At 47.7% G+C, this 11,188-nt stretch overlaps 3 protein-coding genes across 4 annotated transcripts; 2 read left to right on the top strand and 1 right to left on the bottom strand.

Annotated features, from left to right (window-relative positions):
- The first annotated feature begins 216 nt into the window (after positions 1-216).
- On the top strand, positions 217-1,702 carry FVEG_04723 (hypothetical protein). Of its 2 annotated transcripts, XM_018892589.1 has the most exons (5): positions 217-547; positions 601-608; positions 658-1,084; positions 1,136-1,194; positions 1,257-1,702. In XM_018892589.1, exons 1-4 carry the CDS (start codon positions 295-297, stop codon positions 1,171-1,173), a joined length of 726 nt encoding a protein of 241 aa, XP_018749307.1. In that variant the 5' UTR covers positions 217-294; the 3' UTR covers positions 1,174-1,194; positions 1,257-1,702. The 2 variants fall into 2 exon arrangements, with proteins under 2 accessions (XP_018749307.1, XP_018749306.1); XM_018892588.1 differs by having other exon boundaries at positions 1,136-1,702.
- A 2,459-nt stretch (positions 1,703-4,161) lies between these two features.
- On the top strand, positions 4,162-6,341 carry FVEG_04722 (hypothetical protein). The gene has a single exon (XM_018892587.1). The coding sequence runs from the start codon at positions 4,878-4,880 to the stop codon at positions 6,117-6,119; it is 1,242 nt and encodes a 413-aa protein (XP_018749305.1). The 5' UTR covers positions 4,162-4,877; the 3' UTR covers positions 6,120-6,341.
- FVEG_15531 (hypothetical protein) lies at positions 6,223-10,427 on the bottom strand (the record flags this gene model as incomplete). The annotated part of the gene is made up of 2 exons (XM_018904666.1): positions 6,223-8,316; positions 8,369-10,427. The coding sequence occupies 2 exons, from the start codon at positions 10,425-10,427 to the stop codon at positions 6,623-6,625; spliced, it is 3,753 nt and encodes a 1,250-aa protein (XP_018749304.1). The 3' UTR covers positions 6,223-6,622.
- Positions 10,428-11,188: the final 761 nt, after the last annotated feature.

Below are 11,188 nucleotides of genomic sequence, written 5' to 3'. Positions count from 1 at the left end.
CCTCCTCGACGACTATGTATGGCAAGGATGAGAACAATCAGATTGTGCTGCATTGTTTGAAATGCTTGATTCCATAATTCGGGCCTTGGAAACAAAAATAACTATTTGTCTAGAATATAATATGGAACATCTACATAAAACATATTAGCGAAATCAACTTCACAACTTAATATGCTTGTCAAGCAAATAATAGCACAGAAAGGGGAATTCGATACAGAATTCCTCATACGTGCTGATTGCCCCACCGATTGCGGTGCGCTTGATAACCTCAGCTCAGGGATAGGGTAACACAGGATGATTCACAGATCAAACAGACTTCAATCTATCTCGCAAAAGGTTTCCCTGCTTGAAATTCTGCTCTACTCTGTGTCCTCTATATTGAACTCTGTTCTTTCTCGCCAGGCTAATCTCCTTCATCACGAATCACCTGCACCACATTTCAGTACGCAGCCTTGTAACTGGCTTATCAGATCCATCTACATAGTGACTCAACCGAAAAAGACCAACACCAGGAAAATGAGCGGCGACTTCACAGCTTTCTTCTATGGTGAGTTATATATCTTAAGACTTCTTGAACCGTTTTGACTAAAGCTTATGCAGGTACCTTGGTGGGTTTGCAAGTCGTTTTCGAAAGCGAGTACTAATCTTTGACTTTAGATGGCTCCCGAGGTGTTCTTCACTGTCTGCTACGGCGATCGTGACCCTCCCAAGGCCATCAAGGACATGCACACATTTACTCCTGCTATCTTGGACGGCTACTGTCGCCACAAAGTTGAGTGTGCAGATTACCCTGCAGTGGTCCCTGAGAAGGGCCACTCTGTCCTTGGCATATATGCCACTGGATTGACTGACGGCAATGTTGACAAGCTCGACATGTTTGAGGGATCTGAGTACTTCAAGGAGAAGGTCAAAGTCAAGGTTCTCAACAAAGACGGAACTACTCCTGAGAAGGAGGAGACCAAGGAGACATTTGTCTACGTTTTCGACAATCCCGATTACCTTGAGAAGGGCGAGTGGGATTTTGAAGAGTTTCGAAAGTCGAAGATGAAGAATTGGACCAGAGCTGGGCTTGGTTTCGGTGAGGGTAAGTTTACTCAGCCATGCTCAGGTGCTCGTACTAATGATAGGGATGCAGATATCCCCAAAGGAACCGGCAACAATGGGTGGGAGTAGTGGAAGTAAGCACCTGTTTCTGTAAGCGCTTTCCTATATCAGAGGTCACTCGCTTGCTTGATAGTAATGGACTTGTCTTGTAGCGGTGAAGAATAGAGACACTGGCACCATCAAACCGGCTCGCGGAATGGGCCTCTTAGACAAGACGATACAGTCCGACGAGATGAAATAGACAAATCATTATCTCTAAAAAGTTCCGCAAGCGCTCGGTTATGCCAATGATCAGACAACGCACCATGAAGTAATTCACAACTGCAGGTCTGACGTTGGCCTTGTGCCGACAGAGTGTTGGGCCTCATTAAGTCATGGGCGGTTAAATTGTCCCAAGCTGTCGGGACGCGCCCGCCCACAGGCTACCGGAGCCTTTATTTCAATATACTGAAGATGGATGTATCTTTCCAGTTGCTCTAATGAAGGGTATAAGCTAGAGTCTCATCTTTTCCATATTTAGTGCATCTTTGCAGATAATACGAGTTCGCGGCGCATTAGGTCTACCTGCTGACGAAACGTTGCGGTGAATCCTTTGAGTAACAAGTGTCGAGAAACTTCCTTTCCAGTGCAAGTTGGAATTAGAATTATCGATTAAGTGTACAGTGAGTGGCAAAGAGATTTGTTCTGTATTAATCTATGTGAGATGTGGCTGATGGTTCCCGGTGATTCTCTCCGAACGTGCTTGGGTCAAGGGTTACAGGTGGAAATCCCCCCTCCTCGTTTAAGAGGAATGAATGACTTCACGCCACCTGTTTACCCGGCTGCTATACCCAGCCCAGTTCGTTATGTTTGAAACTCAAGACAGAGACTAATGAGATCGACAGTGTTCAATTGGTCTAATAACATCGCGTGGATATTTGATGGAGAAAATGTGGTCGGTGCTTTCATGCGGATTCTCAATTTGAATCTCAATCATGGTTGTCTTGCCAAGTTTTACAAGTACGAGCTGAGTGAGGATCATTTGAACTAAAGACCCTTATTATGACCCTTATTATGACCCTTGACCTTTGTAGATTATGAGAGAATCGTCGTGTTTCGTCCGACATCACCCCTGTATTTTCCCCCCCAGGTCTGTCTGTTAGTTGGGCTGCATGAGCTTATGGTCACGAGAATGGCTGAAAAGCCACCTAACCTAGACATTTGTTACTGAAGGTATATCGGCGACTATACGCGATTCACCATTGGTGACTGTATGTGAGAGTATTGAAAACAACAACAAAGCTATTTCGAGCTATCTTCATGTAGTGCCGTCAGCCCCTAAGAGAACTGTATCTGGCGTTAACGTCACACGGCGATTGGATCTCATCATGCCCTGCCAGATCCAATAGAGGTACAAAAACATCAAACTACTGGTTTCGGATCCAATATTGTGAAGTGTGCTCCAGTAGACGCAAGCATCATCTCACCTTGGCCTGAAAAGGAATCTAGGCACAAAGCCTCTGTCGATAGACCATACGCTAAAAAGACTTACAAGTGCCATTACTCACTGTAACTGACCAGTCAGCCTGCCACGTTGGCGAGGAAGAAGTCTCGGTTCCCTCCGGGCGCTACACATATTCCCAGCTTTCCAACCAACATCAGATCTCTCGACCCCACTCCAACACCAACACCACCTCTCGTCCAAACCCGAAACACCAAAACACCAAGACGCGAAACATCATGACAGCGCCCTGCAGAAAATTATCACAATGAGGCCTTTATCCGCAACTTACGCAAGGCGCCCACGCCTCGTGTATGATACCTTCTCTTTATGATTGGCTTGTCATAAAAACCCTTTCTCACTAGGAAGCAACTTATGAAACTGTGCCTGTTTCATGAGAGAGAAGAAAAAACGATTATCTCTCCGGGAGCCCAAGGGACGGTCCCCTGCCGTCCTCGTTCGTCACACGGAGATAAATCCCAAAAAGGGAGGAGTGTCAGGAGACATTCTTTGAGATCTTTTCGAGCACACGTGAAAAACTTTTGCCCTGTTGAGGATCTACAGCTGCCCCCTGACTTGGAGGCGATCGTCCAGGGGATACCTGAAGATGACAGGCCTCCAGAATGCCCAGCCTGCAATGACAATGGATCCAGTCGGACCTCCGATACGTACTATCAAGTTGCACCAAGGTCCAAAGACAAGGTCAAGCTACTCATGGTAGCTGCGAACTTATACCTAGCGGTATTTCAATGTGCAGCAAATATCTTTGCGAAATTCCTCCCTGTGGCCGTCAAATCTCACCATCCTCAATTTTTCTTGTCTTGGCCAGAATGAGACAACTGACTGGTTCTGGACTTCCAAGCCACTAATCCATTTCAACACGATCGCTTGGCCATACCCCTGTTGTTCAGCCTTATATCCCTGTCATCGCCCCCTGATTGGCATCGGGAACCCCGCTATCAAGAGCTAGGTTTCTCGTAACGGCTGGCCCAGCACGTCGACGGATGTCCGAACAATGCATTGACTCGACAATAAGCTCGGATGACTGAGGCAAATCAACAGATGGATGTCGAGTTATTCTGCGAATCCTCCTTTCGAGCATTTCGCCATGTTAGAATTCAAGGGGTATTTTCATGGTGAAATGTATTCCAGGACATGAACAGAAACCTGCTGTGCTGTCCTCCGTAGCATGACGTTGAGAGCAGGGTTGTTCAAAGTCCCCAGTCTGGCTATCGTCTTTCCCGAGCACTTGGTTCGACAGGGCCTGATTGGTGGTCGCACAATTGGAGTCCCTTGCGCCCCAACCACATATTCTTTTCTCAGTCGTCACTTCACCGACTAAGTTCCCTTGCCACCATGGAGAATGTATGGGCGGCCTACGCTAAGCTGACAGCATTGAAGCCGTTCACAAACGACAAATCATTGAGTGGCTCATCACTCTTGTAGAAGGCGCTTGAACTAACCACACAGGGGCCTCGTAGCTGAACAAGGGCGACGGCAATAGATCCGTTGTCGTCTTCCATACATATCCCTCTTTCAGGCAGGACAGGTTCCCTGCAAGCACACGAATCGCTAGTCAGGGGCATAAACCTCGTTTTCCCCTCCGGGGTATGCATGGGTCCAGTCCACTCACACTTTCCTTTCGTGACCAGATGAGTCTTGAAACATTGTCGTTAGCCTATCATGCATCGCTTGCTGCAAATCGTCTCTCAATCCTCCGGGCCTAACCCCTCCGTATTGCTTCGAAACGAGACTCAGCAATTGCATTGAAGGAACCTGAGTGGCTATGCATGTTTACTAGAAGTTGACTCTTCCCTGGCTATACGGAGAAAAGGTCCACTATGATCGCCTCTGAGTCGCATGCAGCTGCATCCGCTCGCGGGTGTTTCTCCCGCTCACGGAATCCCCTTGCCTCGATGTCTGCCCTTAGAACACTGGTGGCCAGTCCATTGAGCGAGCTCAAGTCCATATAAGACGTCGTTTCCTCCCCCGTGTTACCATTCTTCTTCACCAACGCCTTCAAAAGTCTCCAGTCAGTCCTTCAAAGTGAGATTGTCTCAACGACATTTCCATTCCTTCTTCTTTTTTTTCCCAAAGGCTAGTCCTTTCTTCTGTCTCGACGACATTCACGTATTGCCTGGTGCAATTCGATCCTTCCTTCACTCATACTCAAATCGAGCTACGACTCTTCAGTCCTATACCCATATCACTCGAATCTTGTCTTGACGACAATCTCACAATCTGAACACCAAAGCTATCGTCTGGAACGTTAGATATTATCAACCCTTTCAATATGTTCGCAAAGGCTTTCACTATCGCCACTCTGGCTTCCTTCGCCAGTGCTCATATGCTTATGGCTAACCCCAAGCCGTATGGCAACCCCAACAACAGCCCTCTAGAAGCAGATGGCTCTGACTTCCCTTGCAAGGGCAAGGTCAACGATGGATCAGGTGGCAATGTTTACAAGCAGGGCAGCACACAGGAGCTCTCTTTCATCGGCCAAGCTGTTCATGGTGGAGGTTCATGCCAGGTCTCTATCACCACCGACAAGAACCCTACCAAGGACTCTGTGTGGAAGGTGATCAAATCTATCGAGGGAGGCTGCCCCTCCAGAACAGCAACCGGTAACCTGGGTGGTAACGCTGATGCCCCCAACCCCGACAAGTATGATTTCACCATCCCCAAGGAGTTGGCTGCTGGCGAGTACACACTTGCCTGGACATGGTTCAACCACGTTGGTAACCGTGAGATGTACATGAACTGTGCTGCTATTACTGTTGAGGGCTCAGGTGGGTCCAAGGACCTCTTGAACTCACTCCCCGACATGTTTGTTGCCAATATCGGTAACAAATGTGAGACCCTTCCCGACACCGATCTTGCTTTCCCCAACCCTGGAAAAGATGTGAGCAAGCTCAAGTCGAAACTTGAAGGACCATCAGGCACTGGATGCCAGAAGGCTGGCTCTGGCTCTGGCTCTGGCTCTGGCGGCGGCGGCTCCGACGGAGGCTCTGATGGAGGCGACTCTCAGCCTTCTACTCCTGTGGCTGCTCCTACTACCAACAACGGCGCTCAGCCCACTCAACCCGCCCCTACACCCGCCCCTAGTGCTGGCAATGGCTCAGGCGCCGGATCTGGTTCTGGTGATGGCTCAAATGGTACTCCTGAGATCCCTGGTGGTGCCTTCATTACCGTTTCTCAGCCTTCCGCCTCCCAGCCTACCGCCACCCAAGCACCTGCCACCCCCGAAACTCCCACGGATGGTTCTGGTTCTGGTTCTGGCTCGGGCTCCGGTGATGGTAACCAGGACGGTGGCTCGGGCTCTGGCAGCGGTGGTTTTGCTGCTGGGACTGCTTGTACAAACGAAGGCGAATGGAACTGCATCGGTGGCTCGACTTTCCAGCGCTGTGCCAGTGGCGCCTGGACTGCTACCCAGCAGCTCTCTTCAGGCGTCAGCTGTACTCCTGGCCAAGGCGCTGATATCTCTATGACCACGAAGCGAGGCAAGCGAAACATGCGTCGAGCTCAACGTGCATGAAAGGAAAATTATTTCACGAAGTATGGGGACTTAGATCTAGGGCACGGGATTGGAATATGGATGGACTCGGCGTCTTGAAGGGTGCAACAATTTTCTTTTTATATTTCTGTAAATTTTGATCCGCTGCCACACGGCATAACATTGTTTTTAAGAATACACCTCAACATATCTTACCTCAACATATCTTCCAGAGAACCTTTGTTATCATCGGTATGATGAACAATTGCCTTGACGAATGTATTTATTTCCATATGGTGTGGCGTATGGTCCCACATAGTTGAATTTTTGTGGTATCTAGGAATTGACATCACGGAAGCTCAAGGCTACCCAACCAAATGGTCCTGCTCTGAGAGGGCTTAAGTAGTTTGAAGATAAGTGACGACACCACCAATCTCGTTAAATCTTGTATTGTATTTACTAGCTCCTGCATCAATAGATGAGGCATGGCATTGCTTAGTACCTGGTCTATGCCACCATCGTAATCCAGTTTTTGAAAAGTCATGTTATATCCATGTCTCGCTATCTTTCGGTTGGTTGGTATTTCCTTTCCTTCGTCTGAGAAATTTTAGATAATCTGTTTGCGGCCCAAGTGATGAAGGGTCAATTGGCACGACGTGAGGATCCGCTTCGATGCCAACATGCACATTTCCATCCAGACCAATGTATCTCCCAAAACTCAGTGTTCGAGAGGATTGTCCTGGCGTGTCTTTGTAAGCCGGAGTCGCAAGACGACTCGGTGCAAAATATGCGACGACTGCGCCAAGAGTTGTTGGCATGCGTGGCAAGACAAATGCCACAGCTCTGATGTAGAACAAACCAGCAACAATAGTGTTCAAAGCAAGAATCGTCATGGTGATGATAAAAGATGCGCCTTCCATAAATATCCGTGTTTCTCTCGTATGCCGAATTGCAGAAACCGGCTCACCCCTGTTGCTCGTCTCAAAGATGTGGTCATTCAACCCAAGTAAGATTGCGTAAACGCGCCGATAGATATCGGATACGGCTGGTAGCAACTCTTCCGGATCTGGGACCGGATCGTTTGGGTCGAACGCGGATCTCGAACCATTGACAACCATGATAAGATGATTCATCCAGTTCATCGATAGTGAATGGTTGTGCCATTGAGGGTCTTGATCCCATCGTGAATTGTAAGTTTGGAACAATATGTCTGTATGGAGTTCCGACTCGTCATAATCCAGTGTTGTTGTGAGGTTGCTGGTCCTCTCATAAGAAATGACATGGCCAAGTGGATCGATTGTAACGTTGAAGATGGCAGTTTCGAAAATCGGCCGACAAATCACAAAACTGGCGTCAACTGTGCCATTAATATCTTCTGCCTTTTGGGTGCGGGCCCACCCCAAAGGCAAACTTCTTCCGCAAGGCGACCTCGTGAAAGTTCTGTCCATTGTTAGACTATATTCCAGAGATGAAATGCCGGTAGAACGATTATTTGCTGACGAGCGGATGACCGGTACGGCTGCAGCGACAAACTGATCATCAGTGGTGCATTGGCTGAGGTTCATCATTTTCGTAGGCCAATCCTCTGGTATTTTGTATTTCGTAGTCAACTTGGATGCTGATACGGTGGTACAATTGGCAGCGGCACCATAACCTCTTGTGCTGACCGTGTATATATCTCCTGTCCTGTTCATACTGTAATCCTGCAGCTGATATTTCTGGAAAAAGTATTCTTGAGAGATCCAAGGAGGAAGAATTGTCCCCGAAGTCAGATTGGCCATTGCCACGTATAAGTGATCTTGGTATAAACTTGTTGTAATGAGGTTTCTATTCAAATCTCGTGAAAGACCAAAGACCGACTCATTCTTGAAACGGGGTGCAAAGACCGGAGACATGGTAACGGTGTAGTTTGCTGTTGTTATGTTTTCGTTAAATAAGGAACCGAGACCAACGGCCAAAATATTTGCAAGTAAAGCCATAGAACAGACAAGAACGAGGACCAGATGCTTTGACTTCAAAGCCCTCCAAAATACCAGCTGGGGCGGGATCGAGGTATACGTAGCGTCGATAGTGTTCTTCGGGTTTGCTTTCCCTTCCCATAAATCTTTGAACGGCTGAAGAACGCAGAGTAATCTGTTCAACAAAACCCAGAAAGGTTCGACAAGTGTAGCAAATATTGTTGGGATATAGTTCTCCAAAAGTTGTCGAACTTCGAAATTATTAGAGGGACGGGTCAGACCTGAAACCGTATCAGCAAAATCATAGATTCAACAACGAGCTTTCAAGCAAACCATTTAGCGAAGACTCTTGGTGCTTCAGAAACGACAGAAATGCCATAGCACCTATCAATGTAAGAACAAAGAGAAGACCAACCCATCTCTTCAGGGCCAGTGGCTTGACAGGGTCATAGTAGCCTCTTTGAATAGACTTGTTGTAGGATTCAGATGCCCGAAGTCTTGGGAGTAGAAGTATTTCCACGTCCGCTCCATCATTCTTTGATATTAACTGAAAGCCATCCATTTTGAAGTCCTCGAGGAGTCCCTCGTCATCCGCGTGGTCCATCAGTTTGAATGCACTGAGCACGTCTGGGCTGTTGCTGAAGAAGTCGATGTATCGCCTTATCGAGGATGGGTTTACTGGTAGGTTACTTGGTGCAGCCCGGGAAAACCATAGAACAAAGCCCGTGAATATCGTTACAACGAGCAGAAAGCATTCGACTGCCGTAGCAAAAGCCCGACTGACTATAATCCCTGTCATGTAATACTCGACCATGACGGTATTGTTAGAGAATTTTGTTGAGTTTTTCAAAATCGTCGTCGTAGCCACAGAAAAGAGATATTTGTGAGCATCATTGTATGCTTTGTGCAGCACATCGTGATGTACGTATTGGTCCTTGTCTAGATCCTTTCCCGCCAACGCAAAACCTACCATGTTAGAGACTGGGAACGTGATATTGGTATGGTTTAGTCGAGGATGTTGTTCAACCACCGCATTGAAGGGATAGTCCTTTAAAATCGGGGTCTCCGCCATGCCATTTGCCAAGAGATACTCAAAAGCAGTCCTGTTAAATTCATTGTCGGAAAGTGTTTCTCGTGGACCCAATTCTTTGATGGACTTGCTGTCTGGCTCAAATGTATTTGCGTTGACTGTTGCGAGAACTCTTTGCTTGAAGTACTGAGGCTGGCAGAACATGGCAGATATGTTGAAAGTAGGCGAAGGATCCCAATCAACTGGGATAGCTTTGCCCCATATAGCTAGAAACTGATGGATTGAATCAGGAGTTCGTCCACAATTCGGGTTCGCAATCTGAAAGTCCGAGTAAGGGCTGGTGAAGTAGCCTATGTAGAACATCCTCGTCTCGTTCCTCGCCCCAAAGCCAGCAGTAGTATTACAGCCCTGTCCATTTAGGAAGCTGAATTGCTCTTGATGCCTGACACCTATTCTTGCGATTTCTGCTGGCCAACAGTTCAACTCGGTCCAAAGCTTTGTCGTTTCTGCAGTCATATTTAGTGAGACTGTTGTGTGTTTCCTGACGTTAGCGAGCTTGGGGCTTGTGTTTGGATAGAAAGGCAGTAGTGCATAATCAGCAGTAGTGAAAGCAGGGAACTGTTGACCAAGCCAGCCTATAGCGTATCCGGTGTTGAGAAACTCGGGATCTAGGACCTCGACATGTTCAGCGACAGGAAGAAGTTGAGATCTGTTGGCGAGCGAGGTCATGTCGGTCTGCTTTACAATCCCTGTACCAAGCAGAGCGCTCTGAAGGGGCGTGAGGGCCCAAAAGACGATAACCATGGCAGTACCCCCAAAGAAGACAGGCCAATGTTTCCTCTTTGCTGCTTTGAAAGGAACCAGAGCCACAAAATCATATTGATAGTCCAGGAAAAGGGAGTCCTCAGCTGTGGCGCCTTCACGTTTTGACAATTCGAACCATGGCTGCATCCTCTTGACGTCCAGATCGATCCAGCTCCAAAGCATACTGTATAACACAGCAATAATAGTCGGCACATAAAGATAGCTAAATTTGGCATACGCGGGCATAGCATCGAGAGAAGGTGAGAGAGCGAGACCACCTTGTGCTGCACTGCGTTGTGCTAATGTTTCGACGGCGACAGCGAGAAGGATCGTAAGTGCGATCATAGCGAGTAACATCGGCGTCGAAAGCGAAAGTGGTTTCCATCCTTTCGTTCCATGGCTCTTCTCTTCCGAAGATACCTCCTTTACACCTGTAGTTGCCCTAGCCTTGGCGTTTCTTTTTGGTAGTAGTGGTAGACTCTTGTCCAAGGAGCTTGGTGTTGAGTCGGTGGTCACATTGCCCTGCAGCCGAAGGGCTGTCGTCTCCCAACTCGACATAACTAAATATAAAAAGGGAAAAAGTGGCCTGCCACCCTCCGCGCAAATAATTTGAAGATAGAAGAAGAAATGTCGAGGCCCAAGGGACGGGCGACAGCCGCAATAAGACTATCGTATCATGGGCGTAATTGATGAACAACAGAACCTTCCATAAGTAGCAAGTGTTTAGAACCAACATATCTCAACCCGATGAGTAAACAGAATCTCTAGCAAAATAGCAGAAGATGTGTTAAGGTAAGAGGAATATGCATGTTGGTCAATGGTTCATTATCACGAAACAAGGATAACTGGGCCGTCAAGGATCTGATACTACCTGAATTGCAAAATCAGCCTGGATTAAGCGCCGAACGAAAGCCAACCAATACTAGCTCTTGTAGATAGTCTAGATAGTCCGATACTTCAGCTTTCGCGCTATGTACTGGGAGGGTCATCCTTGCAGAGTGCTGCACCAGCTGGATGGACAACTCAGCACGGTGGCAGTTCCAAAGCAGAAAAAGACACCAACACTGGTGACCTCCTTCCCATTCCTTTCAGCTAATCGTTGACTCTAGACAAGAGCTTGGGTCTCGGAAACAAGACGTCTTAAGGGACTTAATCTGTTGCCTGGTTACAGCATCAATGTTGAGTGGAATCTACATAAGGGGCTTAAAGAATGGGCGGCTAATTGACCGTTGCGGTTGGACGGAGCGCTAACCGCTCAAGCGCTGAGCCTTTTAACTCGCTTTAGTGCCGGGTGGCGCCTTTCTGTGACGCGGGAAATG

This window comes from Fusarium verticillioides, chromosome 4, assembly GCF_000149555.1.
Source record: "Fusarium verticillioides 7600 chromosome 4, whole genome shotgun sequence".
Lineage (NCBI taxonomy): Eukaryota > Fungi > Ascomycota > Sordariomycetes > Hypocreales > Nectriaceae > Fusarium > Fusarium verticillioides.
Note: the sequence above shows the minus strand (reverse complement) of the source record. Positions and strands in the feature narration are given on the sequence as shown.